Source organism: Lucilia sericata, unplaced genomic scaffold (genome assembly GCF_015586225.1).
Source record: "Lucilia sericata isolate MDLA Ls3-8-SP2 unplaced genomic scaffold, ASM1558622v1 Contig000770F_arrow, whole genome shotgun sequence".
Lineage (NCBI taxonomy): Eukaryota > Metazoa > Arthropoda > Insecta > Diptera > Calliphoridae > Lucilia > Lucilia sericata.
The window spans coordinates 52278-75759 of record NW_023994766.1 but is presented as its reverse complement, the minus strand read 5'-3'; the positions used below and the strand labels follow the sequence as shown (position 1 = coordinate 75759).

The 23482-nt window shown below is 29.8% G+C and overlaps 1 protein-coding gene and 1 long non-coding RNA gene across 6 annotated transcripts; one reads left to right on the top strand and one right to left on the bottom strand.

Annotated features, from left to right (window-relative positions):
- Positions 1–670: 670 nt before the first annotated feature.
- On the bottom strand, positions 671–22652 carry LOC119607968 (tyrosine-protein phosphatase non-receptor type 4). 5 transcript variants are annotated; one of them, XM_037962147.1, is made up of 14 exons: positions 22391–22646; positions 21415–21647; positions 9793–10396; positions 7292–7399; positions 7119–7211; positions 6896–7037; positions 6621–6829; positions 6379–6531; positions 5215–5366; positions 4798–5145; positions 3431–4738; positions 3188–3365; positions 1765–1935; positions 671–1698 (listed from the first exon to the last, which is right to left on the bottom strand). In XM_037962147.1, exons 3-13 carry the CDS (start codon positions 9931–9933, stop codon positions 1807–1809), a joined length of 2961 nt encoding a protein of 986 aa, XP_037818075.1. In that variant the 5' UTR covers positions 9934–10396; positions 21415–21647; positions 22391–22646; the 3' UTR covers positions 671–1698; positions 1765–1806. The 5 variants fall into 5 exon arrangements, with proteins under 5 accessions (XP_037818075.1, XP_037818073.1, XP_037818076.1 ...); XM_037962145.1 differs by having other exon boundaries at positions 671–1935; XM_037962148.1 differs by having other exon boundaries at positions 679–1935; positions 4798–5142; positions 22391–22652.
- Positions 21720–22411, top strand: LOC119607969. Its single transcript, XR_005231775.1, has 2 exons — positions 21720–21863; positions 21999–22411. It is a non-coding gene; the product is annotated as an uncharacterized LOC119607969 (long non-coding RNA).
- Positions 22653–23482: the final 830 nt, after the last annotated feature.

The window sequence follows — 23482 nt, the reverse complement described above, 5'->3', positions numbered from 1 at the left end:
CCAAAAACTTTCTTTAGAAAGAGAAAATTTTTAATTTTCTAAGAAATTTTCGAATATACATATGTATGTATATATTTTTGAAAATATTCTAGAAGAGAAAATTCAAAAAAGATTCCATAAAAAAGATAAATTTTCAGAAAATTTCGAAAATTTTCTATAAAAAATATGAAATTGTGAAAATTTCTTTAAAAATGAGAAAATTTTCTACAAATAGAAGAAAAAAAAAATTAGAAAATTTTATATAAAAAAGCGAAAATTTCGAAAATATTTTATATAGAAAAAAGAACATTTTGAAAATATTCTATAAAAAGAGAAAATTTAAAAAAATATTCCATAAAAAAAGAGACATTTTTAGAAAATTTCGAAATTTTTCTATAAAAAAAAGAGAAAATTTCAATTTTTTTTATATAAGAGAAAATTTCGAACTTTCTATAAAAAAATAGAAAATTGCCTATAAAAAGAGAAAATTTCGAAAATTATATATAATAAAGAGAAAATTTCAAAAATATTTTATAAAAAAGAGAAAATTTTCTGTCAAAAACCAAAATTTAGAAATGTTCTATAAAAACTGAATTTTTTTCAAATCTCCATGTACCACATAATTCGTAGATATTCCATAATGTTATTATTATATTAATGAAAATGTCTTTATTGATTTAAAACTAATATATTTTTATTCAATGATATTTATTTTTCGTTTTTATTTTATTTTTTTACAAAATATAAGAGACAAACATTATAATTAAACGAGAAACTACATTGTAAAATGTTTATTACAATAATAAATATATGTATATATATATATTTATGCATTTATATATGTATGTTTTTATGTATATTATGTAATGTGTATGTATGTTTGTATATTTTAGCATAAATATGTTTTTGTTTTGTTTTGTTTTTGGTGCTAGAATACTAATAGTTCTTGTTGTTTCGTTTTTATTTTATTCCTTTAAAATGTTTACATTCTAGTTTATAGTAAATTTATATAGCAGTGACGAAAAGTAATTGAATTTGTAAAGAATTCATTACAGAGAGATATTTCAATAATGAATTGTGGTTGTTGTTAAGCAAACGGTTCAAGAGAAATAAATTTAAAAAAAATTATATGTATGTATGTAATAAGTATATATTTAATTGGGGATTTTCGGGAATAACTTATGGGCTAAGAAATCTTTATTTTTTAAATTAGCTTACAAAATTATATAATCAATTATAATGTATGTATAAGGGGAAGAGATTTGACAATGATTGTATATTTTTAAATTTCAACTTTTTATATGTTTAAAGTAATATTTATAAATTGTAAAAACAAAAATTTTATAGACATTTTAAATGCGCTTTTAAATCGTTGCAGCAAATTGTTTAAATCATTTTTTAAATAATTTTCAAAGCAAATTGAAGAGGTATTAAAATAATAACAATTTTTTTGGTGGGAAGGGAACGAGGAAGTAATTGTTTGAAAAAATACGTATACAATTATTTTGAATCTTAACATTAAATAAGGTTTAATTATGCATGTATTTTTTATGTATGTTGGTTGGTTATTATTATATCAATTTCATTATCTGTAAGTTTTATATAAAAAATATATAATGTTTGTATGTCTATATATAATTTATCTTTCATATGCGTGTTTCAGTTACTGTCATAAATATATGGTTCAGTGTATGAGTGACTGTGTGTGTGTGTATGTCCCTGTGAGAGAGATTTGTATTAGATTATTGTGGTTCCAATTAAAGAGAGAGGCACGTGCATTATTACCAATAGTTAATTTATAATATAGTACATATTTTGTTTATGTCTCTAATCAACATTGTCTTCGTCATCTTCTTCATCATCGTCGTCATCATCTTCTTGTGCCAGTAAAGCACTATTGCGTGACATTTTCATATAAGCAGCACAGATACATTCACACACAAAACGATATTGGCTCTGGAAGTAAAAAGAAAAATAACATAAATTTATGTGATATTAGATTTTAATAAATTAAACAATATTGAACATTTTCCAAAAAGATATAAAATTTTCTATAAAGAGAATATTCAATAATTTTCTATAACAAGTCAGATTTCTATATTCGGCTGTGCCGAATCTTATATACCCTTCACCAAGTATGTTTTAAAAAACAGTTTTTATTTATTTTTATAATTTAATTTAATTTAATAAAACTTCAATTAATTTTTGTATTTTATTATAATTTTACATTTTATATCTGCATCAAAGTAAGTAAAAACAACAATAACAAATAAATACATCATTTGTAGTAAAAGCCGCATTTTGAATCGACTTGTCACACATAACATACACACAAACAAATATAAACTGTATTAGCGCAGAAATAAATATTAACCGTTGTACTGTACTACCACCCTCAAACTGTATTACCACCATCAAACAAATATGAGCTGTATTACCAACATTTTACTGCTTTATTTCCTTGTTGTTGTTTTTTATGTTTTTATTTATAATTTGTTGAGGAAATTTTCAGAGGTAGTCACAGATTTTTGCTCATATCTCAGTTATTTATGGACCGATTTTGCTGATTTTCAATAGGAAACTTCTCGAAAGCATGTCTGATAGAATTATTGAAGATTTGGATCCCGAAGATATCTGGGGTCTTCAGAAAATTTATTTCAACAGACAGACGGACAGACAGACAGACGGATATGGCTTAATCGACTCCGCTATCTATAAGGATCCAGAATATATATACTTTATAGGGTCGGAAAATTATATGGTGGAAATTACAAACGGAATGACAAACTTATATATACCCTTCTCACGAAGGTGAAGGGTTTAAAAAAAGAGAGAAAATAAAGTATTGATATTTTTCTATAAAAAAATGATGATTCGAAAAAAATTCCACAAAAAAGTGATAATTTGTAAAAAAAATTATAAAAAAGGCAAAAATTTCGAAATTTTTCTAAAAAAAGACAAAATTTGGAAAAAACTATCTAAATAAAGTGAAAATGTTTTATAAAAAGAGAAAAATTCAAAAATGTTCTATAATAAAGCGAAAACTTTAAAAATGTTCTATAAAGAGAAAATTTCGAAAATGTTCTATAATATAGAGAAAATTTTCTATAAAGTATGAACATTTAAAAAAAAAAAAATATTATAAAAAGCAAATGGAGACAATTTAAGTTCTTCTTTAAGTAGTAATAAATTCTAAGATTAAACTTACCACATTTTGCACCATACAAGCTCTCTGATCACGCATTGTACGAACAATATCTAAAGGATAAACCGGTTCTCGAGCCTCCATCAAAGCCAGAGCTGTATCCATAAGTATAAGCACACCAGTACGTCCAATACCAGCTGAGCAATGAACTATCACAGGTGGATTGGCAGCACTAATACATCTTAAAGAGAAAAAAGTAAACAATAAACAAAAAAAATCTATTTTTATTATAATTTAATAACTCACTGATGAACACTTGTAGAAACTGGTGTTTCATCTTCAGGTGTAACACCATTACTGGCAGCACATTTACGTTCACTCATAAGACCACCATTTTCATCGGCGTCTGCATCTAGCAAACGCACTTGCTTGAGACTCTCCTCAATCTCCTGCAATAACGTACGATTACGCGCATTACGCACACGTTCGACAAATTCTAAAAATAAATTTGGATCAGCTGGCACACAATGATCTGGCCAGGCAAGATATTGCATGTGTTGAATGTGACGCTGTTCACCGGTACGCTTATCGCATAGTAAAAATTCCCTAAATACAAAACTACCAGTCTCATCGGGTTTCTCGCTAAGACATTTTACCGAAAAACCCTCTCCCAATTGAAGTTCTTCACCCGTTACTGGCCAATATTGATGGCATTTCTGTCGACCCGCTTCCATTACGGTGGTAAGCATTACCACCAAATGGCTGCTTTCCTGTTGAACCATGCGCCAAAAGTCGGCGGTGGTAGTGGCCAATGGTCCCTGGGTGGCTATGTAGCGATTGATGCCACCCGGTATTTCCATATTAACATAATTGGCATTGATGTAATCACCACTTGAGCAATTTACGAGAGTTACACGAGTGCAATCATATGGCGATATGTCACGATAACGATTTTTAGCAATATTTTCCGGTTTGCGAGCTTCCGTTATAAGTAAATCGGGATTTTTACGATACATCAATTCATATTGGGCCAACAAGGCACCGGAAGCCAAACCATCACTTAACAACAAAAGACTTTGAGTGAATAAAGCATCACCATCTAAGAGATTTGAATGTGAGCCGATTTCATCATTCTCTGGCACATATTGATACAGAGGCTCCTCTTCTTCGGTGAAAGCAGCAGCCCTACCTCCAGGCCTCATGGTCAGCAATAGCTCACCATTGCGGGTCGTACGACATTCTTTTATCATGCTTACAACTTGTTCGTGCTTCAGACCATGCACCTCTCGACCATTTATAAGAACAACTTCATCGCCTTCTCGTACTCGAGGCGTACAGCGATCGGCTGGAGTATTAGGTACAACTTTTGATACTTGTACTGGTAAACTTAAATCAATGCCTCCCTTAACATTGAAACCAAAACGTCCATGTTCATCGGCTAGCAAACGTATGGTTATCAAATCACTGCCACTTTCAGGTGCTGTTGAACAGCCATTAATATAGGTGGTTATAGCTGCGCCCATTTGCGTGCCATTGGGACTATGTGAACCAGTACTATAAGCAGGAACTGGAGACTCAAAACGTCGACTGCACTGTTCAATATAGCCGGTATCACTAGTTTAGGAATGGAAAAATTAATAAGAAAATAACAATTTTTACCATTGACTACCTACAGTTGTATATCATATTCATCGCTGTGTTGCTCCCAAGCTTTGCGTGGCATTGAATCCAATTGTTTGGACGTAACCTTATTGTCATGATGAGGACGGCTAGTTTTTGTTATGGTTAAAATGGACGTGTGTGCAGCAGCTATTGCGGACGGAGTTTTACCATTATGTGAAACACTACCATTGCTATCGGATCCACTGCCACCATTAGCCAATGGTGAAGTTGTAGTGCCACCAGGTCCAATGGTTATTAAACGTTTACTGGGAGAACGAACAAAAGCTTTATGGATTTTAGCACGTTGTTTTGATTCTTGTACAGCTTGAAGCTCGGTGCGACCGGAATAATAGAATCTACTTGTAACAGAAAATTTGATAATAAAAAATTGTAAAATTCTTTGGTATTATAATTAAAAATTGACTCACTTTGATCCTAAACTTAAATTAAGGAAGCGTGACAGACGATGAGGTCTCTTTAGACGGAAGAACGAATGATGCTCTACACAAGATTTCCACAAAGCCTTGGCATGTTTATGAGAATTCATACTAAAACCTAATAAAGTGTCATAGCTTTCCGACTGGAAATGAAATAAATTTTTAATGAAAAGAGTTAATTTGAAGAAAAGAGAAAATTTCGAAAATGTTCTATAAAAGAGGAAATTTAAAAAAGAAATTATAAAAAAAGAGAATAATTCGAAAATTTTCTGTAAAAAATTTTAAAAATTTTGTTTTAAAAAGGGTAAATTTCGAAAATTTTCTATAAAAAAGAGAAAATTTTCCAAATTATTATAAAAAAAAATAGAAAATTTCGAAAATATTCTATAAAAATAGAAAAACGTCTGCAAAAAAGAGAGAAGTTCGAAAATTTTCTACAAAAAAAAATTAAATTTTTTTTAAAAATGAGAAAATTTTGAAAATTTACTTTGAAGAGAGAAATATTTCTTTAAAAAGAGATAATTTTCTTTAAAAAGAGACAATTTATTTAAGTGAGAGAAAATTTTCTCTTCTTAAAAAAAGAGAAAATTTCGAAAGTTTTCTATTTAAAAAAAAAAAAGAAAATTTCGAAAGAAAAGAAAATTTCGAAAAAAAATTTTAATTTCGAAAATTATTTAAATTTTCAAGCATTTTCTTTAAAAAAAGAAACATTTTTGAAAATGTTTTTTAAAAAAGAGAAAATTTTTATTTTTTATAAAATTTGCCAAATTTTCTCTTTTTTATAAAAAACATTTTCGAAAATGTCTCTTTTCTTCAAGAAAAATTTTGACTGAAATTAAAAAAGAAAAATTCGAAAATTTTCTATAAAAAGAGAAAATATGAACATTTTCTATAAAAAGTGATAATATTGAACATTTTTTATAAAAGAGAGAAAATTTTGAAAAAAAAAAAAAATAAAAAAATTAATTATAAAAAGAGAGAAAATTTTGAAATTTTTATATAAAAAGAGAAAATTTCGAAAATGTTTAAAATCTTCTATAAAAGAGTACACAAATACATAATAATAAAATGTTGATGAAAATTTCAATAATTTTCCTTAAAAAACAAAAAAAATTTAGGAAATGTAAAACATTTTTGTTGCATTTTTCGACTTACCGGTTCTCGACGTAGCTGTATAAAGAAATCTTTACGTTTAAATGAAACCTTAACCATTTTGGACCAAGAAAAGGTATTAATACGTAAAGAGTTTTGAAAAACTAGAAGACCTATAGCAGAAACACCCAATTGTAAATCTTTGCCATTGGAATCCTAGAAAAAAAAAAAAAAAACAGGAGAGTGTTGCAAACATGTTTTAAACGAATCAAAAGGTTCTATAAATAATATTTTGCAACATTTACCATGGCTTTATGCAAATCAATGCCATATAAATCAAGTCTTTTAGCATGTTCCAAATAATTATATTCAGCATCAGCTGGCAACTGGCCACGATGTAATTTATGTAATTCCGATATTTTACGTTCAGCATCTGATGATTGATCGGCCAATAATTGTAAATTACTTAAATAGCCCGGTTGATGTTCTAAAGGATTGAAATCACCTAGTTCAGCTAAAGCAAATATTCAATATTATCAAGATGTCAATCATTTAAATATTAGGAAAAAGTAAAACTTACATTGCACAGTATAACTAGCTAATAGACATTGTGTATTAATTGAACATGGCAGTTTGCCCAATAAAATGTTACGTTTTATTTGCAAATAAAATTGATAACGTGTATATTCTTCTTGTAAACGACTGGGATCACTTACATAAAACTAATAACAATGAAAATAATAATAATAATAAATAAGTATATTGTTTGTGAATTACAGACATATTTGTTTTATATTACATACCTTAACTCTAAATTCTAATAATGGAACGGTGTCATTATCCCATGCAATACTATTGCATTGTTTTTTAAATGGTTTTTGTGCATCAACCCATCGCTATTGTATAAATTATATATAAATAAATTACTACTACTGGCTTCAATCACACAAGATAATTAATATATAATAATACATACCACAACATCGCCAGGTTTTGTGGGAAATAATAAACCAAAATAATCCCTTTCGGATAGTTCTAGAAACTGATATACTTGCTCAAGTAAATCGCCACCTTTGGCACGTTTCTGTAATAAATACATTATTCAAATTCAAGTTATTAGTATTATAGTACATACATACATATGTATATTTAAAGGCTTCTTTTAATTGTATTTTCAATAATATTACTTTAATAGAAATTCTTTCAATTCCAGAAATTTCAAAATTCTATAAATGAAGTGTATTGACTTAAACCACAATTATGAAAGCGGTTTTATTATGAGTAATGATGTAAAATAATCTATAAAATACATATATAAAATATAGTTTTAGCTAATATATTTTATATTACTCAAAAGATAAAGGTCCATAATATGCCTTAAGCAAATTCTAGGAATCTAGTTTTGAATAGTATAAGAAAATTTGCTCTATTGTTTCAATGCATTATACATCATTCTGAAATTTGGAGCATTTGTAATTTCTACAATATAATTTTTCGACCCTATAAAGTATTTTGATTCCTTATAGATATCGAAGTTGATTTATTCATAAACGTAGGAATGTCTGTTAAAATCTGATTTTAGAGGACCGCAGATTTTTGATCCGAATCTTCATTAATTTTATCAGTTATGCTTTCGAGAAGTTTCCTATATGGTTAGGGTAGATTATTGAGGCAGCCGGCCAGTGATTGACTCACTTGGGTCCATAATGGTCCCTTTGTGTTACCCTGTAACGCATTCTGCGAAAAACCCACCTATAGGACATTAAATGTCCGTGTTTGATTCTTATATGTATCCATATTAAAGAGAGCCGCAAGTTCATGCAGTATTGAACTGCCCAGAAACTCATTCCTGATATTTGTCAAAGCAGTGCAGAGGCAGAGAAAATGTTCACTCCTATATAAAATCAGCAAAATCGGCCCATAAATCGAGATATAAGCAAAAACCCACCTATAGGACAATAAATGTCCGTGTTTGATTCTTATATGTATCCATATTAAAGAGAGCCGCAAGTTCATGCAGTATTAAACTGCCCAGAAACTCAGTCCTGATATTTGTCAAAGCAGGGCAGAGGCAAAGAAAATGTTCACTCCTATATAAAATCAGCAAAATCGGCCCATTAATCGAGATATAAGCAAAAACCCACCTATAGGACATTAAATGTCCGTGTTTGATTCTTATATGTATCCATATTAAAGAGAGCCGCAAGTTCATGCAGTATTAAACTGCCCAGAAACTCAGTCCTGATATTTGTCAAAGCAGGGCAGAGGCAAAGAAAATGTTCACTCCTATATAAAATCAGCAAAATCGGCCCATAAATCGAGATATAAGCAAAATTCCCTTTTGAGAACCATTAGGAGAAGTGGTCGGAGATTTTCCTTCATTCTTCGCTGCTCCGCAACTCCAACCGTAGCAGTGGATACGGGTTTTATCGATTCGGAAAGGAGCTGATGTCGAAAATCCCACACCCTTATGAGTGCTTACTAGGCCTTTTGATCTATCATGTGTTTCTTGAGGAAGTACTTTTCCTTAGCTGAAAACAACGACAGATCTATCTGCTCCATCTTAGCTAGATAAACCAAAGTTTTCCATGAGCCATTCTTTGTTCTGTCTTCTTTTGTTTGGCTAGAATTGGAAGTATCTCGTGGAGGGGCACTAGGCGACTCCTCCACGGCTGCTTGCGAACGAGATTGGCGTCCTTTTTGACATCTGGTTGACTTTTTACAAAAAACTACACCTACTTTTTCCAAAAGACTACTCCTACAGCTGAGGACAGGAGGGGATGTCTCTGACTTCCGACCATAAACAGGCACCACAGTGGTGTTGTGCTCCCAGCCGGATGAGTGCTTCGACAGCCCTAGAAGCTCTGTGACTTTCTGATCAGATCATATTCCTGCTACGTTATACATAACCATGCTCCTGGTGTTCAGCACATTCTAAGTTTGTAAAATACTAATAATTCATGAGGATACTTTTTAAATTCTACAGTTTACTGCTGTAGGTAAGTCGCCAGATTGTCGTCATATGCTCTACTCCTGAGACCATCTTCGTTAAAAATGTTTAAAACCTCAACTAAAAACCCTATTTATTTAACTAATGATAATGAAAGAAGAAGTGCGTGTTGTTTTTTTTGTTTTGTTTAACGATTACAAAACATTGAAAAGTAAAAAATGTAAGTTTAGACAAAATGATGGTAAAAATTGCACTCATGCAGGGAGTTGCAGCAGCAGCAGCAGCATAATTTAAATGAAAATTAAAACCCCAACTGCTGCACAATAATTGTGAAAGTTAAGTTTAATACAAATAAACATAAGAAAAAAAAACTTAACAAAAACAAACAGAGAAGAAGAAACAGATAAAAACAATAAAATAAATTATAATTTATAAATACTTGCAAAATTATATAAAAATTTTAAAGCAAAAATAGTATTTGAATAACATGCAAAGTAAATTTTTATTTTTGTATCAACAACACTTACCTCTATCCGAAAGGTTTGGGTAGTGTCATCGAGAAATAGTATGGTAACACATTGTTGTCTTTGTTTCTTATCTCGAGCCAGTTCTGTAGATCGTAAACGACAGTGACGACTTAAATTACATAAACGGAAACGTTCAAGCATTGCAATATGCCATGATTGAAATTTGAAGAATAGTTTTTCTTGTTTATCTTTCCTTTACTAAATATCCGTCTTGTCTGGTCTTTATTTTTTTCCCTTTATTGTTTAGTCAATAATATTAATAATAATTTTACAAAGACAACGAACAATCGTTTAGTAAATATCATGTATTGGTGTATGTAGTTGTATTAATATAGTATGTTGTATATGATTTGTAATTCTAATAATAATATTATTGTTTGTTTTTGTGTGGTAACAAAAACAATGTTTATTTAATAAGTCGACCATAAAATAGATATTTGTTCAATAATATTTCTATTGTTTTATGTTGTGTTTTTTTTTTTGTATATAAAGTTTAATATTGACGTTTTCAATTGGATGGAATTGTTGTTGTTGTTATTGTTTATATCATTTTTTCAAAATTGTAAAATTTCAGCAATAGATTTGACAGTCTTGACATCAGTATCTAAAAGAAAAACAAATAGTGTAAATTATTAATTATATTTTAGGTAGAAAAATGTACAACTTAATAAACTTTAATCTATTTATCAAATACATAAATAAAAAAAATTTTTAAAAATACATAAATAAAAAAATTATTTTATAATTTAGAATTTGTTTTTTAATTATACTTTTTTTAATTAGTTAAGAATGGTTATCGTCTCGTAGATTATAAGGTTCATTGTGATTCAATTCGTAGAAATTAATGATCCAAAAATGGATAAACAAAACATTAAAAAAACAAAAGAACATAAAGAAGGGACTGTACTATTCAAGTCCTATACGTATCTTGGTTGCCTTTACATCTAGTGTTGGCCATAAGGTCTTTGATATTTGCAAATCATTCTACAATTCCATGATTGGTTTATGATGTCACATAGTCTCTAAAGGACCAACATGCACATTGCATCCAGCACAGTCTAATAGTAAGTTAACAGTTTCATTACGTCCTTAAGATCATGTATACAATCTAACTAAGCTTGATTACCGATATAAATTGTCACAACCCACTTTTTCCAGATCGCTATGTCCCTATGAGCATGTCTACAATCAGATACGATTGTATCGAATGACATGCTAATGCTCTAAGAGCAGCTTAACTATCGATATAAATTGTCACAACCCACCACATATCGTCATGATTTGGTATCAGTTACGTCTCTTTCCAGATCGTTAGGAACTCAATCTTTGATCCATCGTTAAAAACTCCTCAATTCCACCAAACAGTCTATCGGGTATAAGCCAATCGTCCCTAGTTACAAATTCTATCAAAGGTATCTCCCCTGAATTCTAGAGTCGTAATTCTATGATCTGAAATTCCACAAAGTACAGAATTTGGTATGATTGTCACGTGGCAGTTTGCCTAATGAAGACAAGTCTTAGTAAATTCCTAGCCGCTATACCCGGAGCCAAGTAAAGAATAATGCCCAAAGCCGCTTGTGGTATACTAATAAGGGCACTAGTAATATCAAGAGAGGCACATATTTGGTCATATACCGATAACTATCCTTTTTTCAAGGTCTCCATCTACATAGACATCTAAAGTTACAATAGGCCCGACCGATGAGTAAATACATCTGGTTGCAGACCGAAATGTAGAATTCTTGCAAGTGTATTTTCGCCTATATCTACTTTCCTAAACGAAATGCATTTCTAAAAGTTTTTCAACACGCATACATACGGTCAGACAGATTGACATTAACATCCGATTAAGATCACTCGAATAGAAAAATTCTAGAACCTCTTAGAGTACATTAAGTTTTTTCTAAAATTAACATTTGATGAACAAAAAAGTACCAAAAACTCTCCTCTTATGAAATCTCTTTCAATCATACAAAGTCCTGGGCCCAAATTATGGCATACCATATCGATCGAAATCTCCATTAAGATTCTATTGAGATTTCGATCGATATGGTATGCCGTAATTAGGGCCCAGGACTTTGTATTATATGTCTAGTTTAATGTTTTTTTTTTCCATAATTTTAAGAAGGACTCAATCGTTCTGCACTATGTATGCTAAATTTTACTTTTTTAAGTTCAATATTAGACTAATTTAAAAAGCTTTTTTTTAAGAGAGAAAATAACCATTTACATTATGGTCCCAATTTAGAAATTCAAATAACCTTACTTCTCTATTATATTAAAAATAGTTTGTCCTCAATCTTTTTTCAATGAATATTTCCTAAAAATAATTATTATTATAATTACCAAATATAAATGTATTAAATTTTGTAAATCTCCATGCTCATTATGTATATTTATGGAAAGTTGTTCTGCTGTTGTTTCCATTAAAGTATAATAGTATTGTCCTTTAATTAAAAAAGCTTTTAAAGTATAAAACACTTAAAAGGTAATACAATAAACAATGTTTATTTTGTTATTAATTTCCTTTTCATTCTTTTGTTATTTGTTCGTAATATATAAATATATTCATTGTGTTTGTATAGGAATGAGTATTATTAGTACTTAGTCACAATTTTCATTCAAGAGTACTTTCTTACACAATCGCTTATCGATATTAGGGTGGTACTGATTTCTTAATTTATAAAAGACACTCGCGATGAACTTCAGTAAATAATATAGTGGATTAAAGCAAGTCCTCCCTATTTGGAATCTCCAAATCGGCAGGATATTTTTACTTTATGTGAGCCCAAGGTTTTAAGAGTTTTGATCCACAGGGTTTCAAAAACAGTCCGCGCTACACCAGTGAATGACCCAAGACTCTATCGGGATGCTGGTTTCCTTTATGGCAACATGACGATGGTGGTATTTAACCTATAACAAGCTATTTTAACATATGCTTGTCCAACAAGGAAGTCAATCGTAACTCCATAAACTAAAAAAAAAAACTTTATGCTTAAGTTTTTTATGTTTCCACTTTCTAGATTACTTGTGGACTGTAAAGTGACATGTGTTTCTTCTCTCCCTTACTAAGTTTATTATAGAAAAAAGCCAAACATTAAAGATGAGTTTATCTTTGTCCAAGAAAGTAATATAAAAGAGATTTGACAGATTTAATATAGTGTGGTCAAACATGGATGGATGGATGTATGGAACATAAAAACTCTACTCTAAAGTATGTTCAAAGCTTGATAACAAAACAAGTAAGAGTGCCGGCTGTGCCGAATCTTATATACCCTTCACCATAGTGTATTAAAAAATTCATTTTCCCGACTATATCATTATTATAACAATACTTAGCAAAACATAATGAACAACAACAACGCTAAACGAAATAAACACACAAAAAACAAAATACACAAGGCAGTAAAACCAACAGACATCCAAACATACGAAACGAAATACAGAAAAAAACAAAAACAAAATACACAACGCTATGAAACCAATAGATATCCAAACATACGAAATTCAATACACGAAGAAAACAAAAACAATATACACAAGGCAATGAAACACACGGCCATCCAAACATACGAAACGAAATACTCAAAAAAAAAAACAAAAACAAAATACAAAGTCAATGAATAAGCAGTGTTGTTGTTGTTTTTTTTTTTTTAAATTTTCAGAGGTTGTCTCGGATTTTTGCTTATATCTCCGTTGTTTATGAAGGGATTTTGCTGATTTTAAATAGGAAACTTTTCGAAATCATGTCTGATAGAATTATTGAAGATTTGGATCCCGAAGATATCTGGAGTCTTCAGAAAACTTATTTCAACAGACAGACAGACAGACGGACAGACAGGATTCAGAATATATATACTTTATGGGGTCGGAAAATTATATTTTGGAAATTACAAACGGAATGACAAACTTATATATACCCTTCTCACGAAGGTGAAGGGTATAAAAATTACATTGCAGAGTAGGGCATTTTAAAAACTTCGAAAATGACGATGACAAACAAAATTATTTCCGACTAAATGTAGGAAAAAATATTGCTAGAAAATGTGTTTTCATAAGCGTGAATGTATATGAACTACTCTCCATAAATATCCATATTATTACGTAGCGGAAGTTATGGAATTTTTATTTGTTGATTTTTTATTTTACTTTTTTTTTTGCTGTGATAATATCATTATTATAAAAAATACACTTGTCATACCTAAAGTACATAATGACTGGACAGCGCAGACAACGAAACATAACCAACTAATAGTAGTAGAGAATGTACCCAGCAGTACGAAAAGTAGTCAATGGACTCAAAAAAAAAAAAAAACGTTTTAACAATTTTGAGAGATTTGTATTTAAGAAATTTATAATGAGACATTTGCTGAGAATGAAATCTTCGTAAGTCAATCGTCACGGTACTGTCCCTAAGTAATGTAAAGAGTCGACTATTGATATTAGGTTTTTGCATCAAACTTAAGAAACTTTAATTGATTCAAAGTCATTTTATAATTCAAGTGATAATAATCAATCATCACTTCCCAAGTAATTTGGAAAAAGGAAATCATTCGTTACTTTACTTAACCGAGGTAAACTAAAGAGTAGACAGTTATTTCTTTTGCAGTGGACTTTATGAAATAAGCATTTAAACTACTATATAAAATAAAATATAGAGTCAATTTGTATCCAAAGTAATAGGTAAAATCACTAGTTCCTGACTGCACTGCAGGGTATGGCTACAACGTATATTTAGTTAATACTACTATGACCGTTGGTAGCAACATATACAATCACTTACGCACAACATATGAGTAAACTAGTAATAGCAGCAGCAGCAGCAGATACTAAAATTATTTGCTAAAATAAACAAAAAAGCTACACAATTCAATAATGACGACATGGAATACTAATTAAATGCACACCCAAATAAATAGAATAAAGCAAACATGGCCTATTGTTTCGAGTATTTAATCCATCTGATAGAAAAGTGTGTGATTGTAATTAAACAAAAAATATAGTCATAACATATTTGGTATTTGTTTGATTAACAAACAAAAAGTATTAACATTTAATCAGTTTAATCAAGTTTTAATTACCTAAATATTATATTGAGTCCCAGTTTTGTTGGAATCCTTTTATAATTGTATATCCTTTTATATTTAATACTAGCTTCACCAATTTTTGTATTTAATTAACATGGGAAGTGCCAAGTCCCCCATTTAAAGTCCGCCAATTATTCCCTAAATGTTTACATTAATGTCAAAGTACTTCATGTAATATTTAAAGATTCTACATCTAATAGTTTCTCAGATATAAGAATTTTTCTATTAAATTCATGTGGGGGTTTCAAGCCCCCAAGATAAAAGCCCGCCCTTTTTTCTCCAAAATGTTTAGATGAATATTAAAGTAATTTGTGCAAAATTTGAAGAATCTAGTTCTATTAGTTTCCCAGATAAACGAAATTTTGTATTTAATTAATATGGGAGGTACCAAGTCCCCCATTGAAAGTCCGCCCGTTATACTCTAATTGTTCAGATGAATGTCAAAGTTCTTCAAGTAAATTTTGAAGATTCTAGCTCTAATAGTTTCTCAGATATTCGAATTTTTCTATTTAATTCATATGGGGGCTCCAAGCCCCCCAGATGGAAGTCCGATATTTTTCATCCAAAATTTTCAGACGAATATTTATGTTCTTAGTGCAAAAGTTGAAGAATTTAGTTCTATTAGTTTCCCAGATAAACGAATTTTTGCATTTATTTAATATGGGAGGTGCCGCTCCCCTCATGGGTAGTCCGCCAATTTATTTCCCAAAATGTTAACATGGATGTTAAAGTTATTTGTACAAAATTTTAAGATTCTAACTGTAATCGTTTCTAAGATAAACGAATTTTTGTTTTTAATTTATATGGGAGCTGCCACGCCCCCTAATGCTAGTCCGCCTACTTTTTGTCCTAAGTAATCATATTGACACTAAAGTGGCTCCGCCAAAATTTGAGGACTCTAACTGTTATATTATCTCAAATATACGGATTTAATATTTTCTAATATGGGCGTGGCACCTCGCCCACTTGAAATTTCAAAATAAAAAATAGCCTATTACCTATTCCAGACATACAGGAATACGCTGTGAAAATTTCAAGAAAATTTCAAACATACAAACAAACACACATTCATTTTTATATATATAGATTAAAAATGTTATATTCTATATTCTTATATAATATCCCAGATATCTTTGGGATACAAATCTTGTATAATTACACATGCTCTCGAGAATCTACCTCCATAAAATCGACAAAACCGTTAGTTAGTTACTTTGTTGGTATGTTTGCTACTAATTTTCAATTTCCTGTTAGTTAATAACTAACTAAATTTAATTTGTCACTAATTGTTCAATATTTATTATAAATATTTTACAAGTAATTTATTAACAAATCTCAAATGCTAAACCACAATGCATATTTGCGATTTCTTATAAATTCTGTCATATTATTAGTTCGATTATTGTATAAAAATAATACTAAAAGCAAAAATTATTTCAATATCAATTTTATAAAAACATTTAACGGCAATATTACAAACTCTATAGAGCTATAGGTAGAAAGCTACTACATTTGATTGTACGGCCAAAAACAAAAAAAGAAATACTTTATCAATTTTTAATGAACTTAGCGTATTTGGGTCGAGATTAAATATGATTTTGTTTACAAAATATACATATATTAATGAATACAACACAAAAATTCACATATTTTATTAAATTAAATTAAATTTTAATTTTGTTATTTAAATAGAATACAACGATGAAACAAATTAAATATAAATTCGTGTATACATGGCGTACTTTTTGTTTTTGGTTAATAGGTAAGAACGTGTATTCAAATGTTTATAGAACATATTTCAATTTGTTTACAATATTTAAAATTGTAGATAATTCTCATAATAAGTTGTTTAACCTAAAAAAACTTGTTTAAGTAAATATGTATAATTCGCAGGAAAACATTCACAATTTGTTTTCCTAATAATAAATAAATGCGCAAAAAAATTAAAAAAAAAATTATAAATTATTTTTTTATGTTGAAAAAGAAAATTCGCTTTTCGATAAAAAATAAAATTTGTATAAAAAAGTGATAATTTATCCAATACGAAATCTTTTTATCGAGGCGTGTATTCAAATGATTAGTTCAGTTTTAGATCATTTGTAGTTCAGTTCTAGTTCAGTTCAAGTTCTAGTTCAGTTCTAGTTCAGTTCTAGTTCAGTTCTAGTTCAGTTCTAGTTCAGTTCTAGTTCAGTTCTAGTTCAGTTCTATTTCAGTTCTAGATCAGTTCTAGATCAGTTCTAGTTCAGTTTCTAGTTCAGTTCTAGTTCAGTTCTAGTTCAGTTCTAGTTCAGTTCTAGTTCAGTTCTAGTTCAGTTCTAGTTCAGTTCTAGTTCAGTTCTAGTTCAGTTCTAGTTCAGTTCTAGTTCAGTTCTAGTTCAGTTCTAGTTCAGTTCTAGTTCAGTTCTAGTTCAGTTCTAGTTCAGTTCTAGTTCAGTTCTAGTTCAGTTCTAGTTCAGTTCTAGTTCATTCTAGTTCAGTTCTAGTTCAGTTCTAGTTCAGTTCTAGTTCAGTTCTAGTTCAGTTCTAGTTCAGTTCTAGTTCAGTTCTAGTTCATTTCTAGTTCAGTTCTAGTTCAGTTTCTAGTTCAGTTCTAGTTTATTTCTAGTTCAGTTCTAGTTCAGTTCTAGTTCAGTTCTAGTTCATTTCTAGTTCAGTTCTAGTTCAGTTCTAGTTCAGTTCTAGTTCATTTCTAGTTCAGTTCTAGTTCAGTTCTAGTTCAGTTCTAGTTCAGTTCTAGTTCAGTTCTAGTTCAGTTCTAGTTCAGTTCTAGTTCAGTTCTAGTTCAGTTCTAGTTAAGTTCTAATTCAGTTCTAGTTCAGTTCTAGTTCAGTTCTAGTTCAGTTCTAGTTCAGTTCTAGTTCAGTTCTAGTTCAGTTCTAGTTCAGTTCTAGTTCAGTTCTAGTTCAGTTCTAGTTCAGTTCTAGTTCAGTTCTAGTTCAGTTCTAGTTCAGTTCTAGTTCAGTTCTAGTTCAGTTCTAGTTCAGTTCTAGTTCAGTTCTAGTTCAGTTCTAGTTCAGTTCTAGTTCAGTTCTAGTTCAGTTCTAGTTCAGTTCTAGTTCAGTTCTAGTTCAGTTCTAGTTCAGTTCTAGTTCAGATCTAGTTCAGTTCTAGTTCAGTTCTAGTTCAGTTCTAGTTCAGTTCTAGTTCAGTTCTAGTTCAGTCTAGTCAGTTCTAGTTCTAGTTCTAGTTCAGTTCTAGTTCAGTCTAGTTCAGTTCTAGTTCAGTTCTAGTTCAGTTCTAGTTCAGTTCTAGTTCAGTTCTAGTTCAGTTCTAGTTCATTCAGTTCTAGTTCAGTTCAGTTCTAGTTCAGTTTCTAGTTCTAGTTCTAGTTCAGTTCGTCTAGTTCAGTTTCTAAGTTCAGTTCTAGTTCAGTTCTAGTTCAGTTCTAGTTCAGTTCTAGTTCAGTTCTAGTTCAGTTCGGGTTCAGTTTAGTTCAGTTCTAGTTCAGTTCTAGTTCAGTTCTAATTCAGTTCTAGTTCAGTTCTAGTTCAGTTCTAGTTCAGTTCTAGTTCAGTTCTAGTTCAGTTCTAGTTCAGTTCTAGTTTTCAGTTCTAGTTCATTCTAGTTCAGTTCTAGTTCAGTTCTAGTTTCAGTTCTAGTCAGTTCTAGTCAGTTCTAGGTCAGTTCTAGTTCAGTTCTAGTTCAGTTCTAGTTCAGTTCTAGTTCAGTTCTAGTTCAGTTCTACTTCAGTTCTAGTTCAGTTTTGTTCAGTTCTACTTCAGTTTTGTTCAGTTCTAGTTTAGTTTTGTTCAGTTCTAGTTCATATTTAGATCTAGTTCAGTTCAAGTTAAATCACTCTGAAGAATAATTCATAGTTTATTTCTTGAAATAAGATATATCACCTATAAAACATAATGTTTAAATAACACTATCAATATTATACATTATTGATTGCATTAATATATTTTTAAAAGTCAACAAAATAATATTTACATATTTAATATACATAACATATACTTACATACAATTTATACATACATACATACATCTATTGTAAATATGAATACATGTAAATACATATGTATGTAAAAGTCTATAAATATAGTGTCACGAAAGAACCCCCCAGTTTTTGCTAATAATTTAGGTTAATCTATGTTTTAAATTTCCCCCCTCAATAGCCACTGCATAAAATAATGATAAAGCAAAGCAAATTTAAGAAGGAAACCTTTTCATTCACATATTTATACTTACAAGCGTTTAAATGAATATGTATGAATTGAGAATGGATGTCATGGATACATTTTCTTGAAAATGTGTAAAACAAATAAACATACAACAAAGAATTGCAAAACTACCCTCTGAATTAAGTTTGGTATGGCATAAAGTTGCATGTTACATGCAAGTTTTGTATAAAAACCATTTTACCATACAAGTTGATAAATTAGCAAAAGACGGTAGAGTTAGTTGGTTACATATCAGACTATATATGAGAGTCATCTGAAAAGTTATTGCAAAATGTTATTTTACATTTAACCTTATAGAGTAATTTATAATTAAAAAAAAAAAAAAAAAAATGAAAATTATATACCGTTTCCTAAATGTTAACTATAAACGGACACTAAAGTTAATATTTTATATTCTTAGGAAATTCAGTAAATTAATATTAGTTTTCTTTAAAAAATTTTAATTTTCACCCTCGTATACATTTTGTGTTCTTGCTTATGTGTATTTAAAACATTGTTAAATTATTGCGGAAAATGTGAATCAAGGGACAAATAAATTCATTAAATATTTATTAATAAGAAACGTGGGCAAATAAGAACATAAAAAAATTAATACAAATTTAGGAGTTGATCGATAAATTTAAAAATGGCAATACAAATTGTTTATTTATGCGTGCCAACATGAATGTAACAATAACACATTAAACTTTTATTTATTATCCCGATGAAATATATTATATAGTATATTGTAATATTATATTAAATAGTACACTAGCGGCCGGTTAATTTGCTTATCCACGATTTTTTAGACATTAATTATACTATTTCATTTCTATTTCAATTCTAGCTTAGTTCTAGTTCAGTTCTAGTTTAGTTCTAACACAGTTCTAATTTAGTTCTAGTTAAGTTCTATGTAAGCTCTAGTTCAGTATTAGTTCAGTTCTAATTTACATTTAGCTTAGATCTAGTTAAGTTCTAGTTCAGTTCTAGTTTAGTTCTAGTTCAGTTCTAGTTCAGTTCTAGTTCAGTTCTAGTTCAGTTCTAGTTGAGTTCTAGTTCAGTTCTAGTTCAGTTCTAGTTCAGTTCTAGTTCAGTTCTAGTTCAGTTCTAGTTCAGTTCTAGTTCAGTTCTAGTTCAGTTCTAGTTCAGTTCTAGTTCAGTTCTAGTTCAGTTCTAGTTCAGTTCTAGTTCAGTTCTAGTTCAGTTCTAGTTCAGTTCTAGTTCAGTTCTAGTTCAGTTCTAGTTCAGTTCTAGTTCAGTTCTAGTTCAGTTCTAGTTGAGTTCTAGTTCAGTTCTAGTTCAGTTCTAGTTCAGTTCTAGTTCAGTTCTAGTTCAGTTCTAGTTCAGTTCTAGTTCAGTTCTAGTTCAGTTCTAGCTCAGTTCTAGTTCAGTTCTAGTTCAGTTATAGTTCAGTTATAGTTCAGTTATAGTTCAGTTCCAGTTCAGTTCTAGTTCAGTTCTAGTTCAGTTCTAGTTCAGTTCTAGTTCAGTTCTAGTTCAGTTCTAGTTCAGTTCTAGTTCAGTTCTAGTTCAGTTCTAGTTCAGTTCTAGTTCAGTTCTAGTTCAGTTCTAGTTCAGTTCTAGTTCAGTTCTAGTTCAGTTCTAGTTCAGTTCTAGTTCAGTTCTAGTTCAGTTCTAGTTCAGTTCTAGTTCAGTTCTAGTTCAGTTCTAGTTCTAGTTCTAGTTCAGTTCTAGTTCAGTTCTAGTTCAGTTCTAGTTCAGTTCTAGTTCAGTTCTAGTTCAGTTCTAGTTCAGTTCTAGTTCAGTTCTAGTTCAGTTCTAGTTCAGTTCTAGTTCAGTTCTAGTTCAGTTCTAGTTCAGTTCTAGTTCAGTTCTAGTTCAGTTCTAGTTCAGTTCTAGTTCAGTTCTAGTTCAGTTCTAGTTCAGTTCTAGTTCAGTTCTAGTTCAGTTCTAGTTCAGTTCTAGTTCAGTTCTAGTTCAGTTCTAGTTCAGTTCTAGTTCAGTTCTAGTTCAGTTCTAGTTCAGTTCTAGTTCAGTTCTTGTTCAGTTCTAGTTCAGTACTAGTTCAGTTTTAGTTAAGTTCTAGTTAAGTTCTTGTTCAGTTCTAGTACAGTTCTAGTTCAGTTCAAGTTCAGTTGTAGTTCTAGTTCTAGTACATTTCATTTCAAATTCTGTTCAAGTTCATTTCTAGTTCAGTTCTAGATCAGTTTTAAATCAGTTCTAGTTCTCTAGTACCTTTTGATGCTAAGAAAACAGATAGTGGCCAAAATTCGTTTAGATGAAAATTTTGTGGACTGACCTGTTGCCTTTATAATATGTCCATTTAAAAAATTAATATTTCGTCTAGAGTATAATCCATATCTAATTATTAAAAATAATTAAAATATTAACATAAAACTTTTTGTACTTACCTTGATATGTCTGTTTCAAAAATGATTTCTTTTTGTCGATTATAAAGCAATTTAATTCAAATCAATTAGGACGATGTCAATCAGATTTGATGTTGTCAATTTGTATATTTTATGTTTAGTTTTTACCTCTTCTGTACGGAGAGGATGGGCAGGCAGTGATTGACAAAACGTTGATTAATTCAATTTTATTTTTTAACAACAAATAACAATATTTGCTGTTCTATTTTTCAGCTCTAATAATGAAGAAAAAAGAACAAATTGCACTTCAGATTCATAATAATAGAAAAGATGACAACCGGAAGATTTATAATGCGGGTTAAAATGATGGAGAGAAAATTGTGATTGAGAATGATTGTATATAAAATCTCGATTAACATACATCAAAAACTCGTAATAAAAATTCACACACTCACTCACTCACGTAAACTTAAAAACAAAAAAAAACTCAAGTAAGATATAAAACAACAACAATAACTAAAATACAGTTCAACGAACATTGACACTTTCAATGTTTTATTTTTTTGTAATTTTTTCTTTTCTTGTGTCTACTGTAAATAATGCATCATGCATTGCACACTTTTAAGATTTTGTTTCGAGAAAAAAAAAGGCCAAATAATAAATCTATTATATGGTGGAATACATAGTATGTGAAGATGATGGCAGCAAAGGGTATCAAGGATATTTATTTTTAAATTTATATTTTCTTCTTCAAAACTGCAGACTAAAAATATCACACGAAAAATTAAGGGGACGCAAAACGTTGATGACGATGAGTAATCAGCCTGTAATATTTTCTTATTTTTTTTTCACACAATATATTTTTAGTACATTATATTTAATTTTCCAATTGTATTGTATTTGCTTGCCCATTAAGAAGTATTATTTAATATGTATGCATATTTTTGGGTTTTTTTCGGTAATCACTCACACAAAATTTGTACTTTTTGTATCTTTAGTAGTTGAACAAACAACCCACCTTTTTCCACTTAAAAAAAAACACACACACAAACACAGTTTCTCTTTAAACAAAATTGTAAATATGAAATTATTTCTTCAAAAAAGTAATTTGTTTATAATTAAAATACTATTGTCATAAGATTGAATGAAAATGCAATTCGTAGATAAGAATGAAAAACTCAATAAAATTAAATAAAATCCACTTAAAAAATATATATATTTTCTCGTAATTAAACAATAAGAACTTGACGTTTAACACCGCACATGAATTTTATCGAACTAAACACAAAAGAAGAAGAAAGAAATAGACAAAAAGAAAATTAACGAAGAAAATGCGTAGAAAACAGTGATGCCAGATGAATTAAGGAAATTTCGTTAAGATATTGCTATTTTGCAGTTACCAGATGTTTTTATATTTTGGTGTTATTTGTGATAAAAAGAATACACAATTTAGGGTTCTATAAATCGACTTTCGAATAATCGAACAATCGACTTTTTGTCGAAAAAAGTCGAAAAGTCGAAGTCGACTATTTTGTTCCAAAAAAGTCGAAAAGTCGACTTTGTAAATAAAAGTCGAAAAGTCGACTTTGTAAATAAAAGTCGTAAAAAGTCGAAAAGTCGGAAAGTCGAAAAAAGTCGAAAAGTCGAAAAAAGTCGATAAGTCGAAAAAAGTCGAAGAAAGTCGAAAAAAGTCGAAAAGTCGGAAAAAGTCGAAAAGTCGAAAATTTTAAAAAAGTGGAAAAGAGGTCAAAAACTCTAAAATAGTCGGAAAAACTCGAAAAAAGTAAAAAATAGTCGAAAAAAGTCGAAAAAAAGTCGAAATAAGTCGAAAATAGTCAAAAAGTCGTAAAAAATCGAAAAGTCGGAAAAAGTCGAAAAGTTGAAAAAAGTCGAAAAAAGTCAAAAAAAGTCGAAAAGTCGAAAAAAGTCGGAAAAAGTCGAAAAGTCGAAAAGTCGACCATTTATAAAATATTAAAAGTCGAAAAGTATAAAAGTCGACTTTTAAATAAATGAAAAAGGTCGAAAAATCGACTTTTCATAAAATGGAAAAAGTCGAAAGGTCGAAAAGTCGACTTTTAACTAAATGCAAAAAGTCGAAAAGTCGACTTTT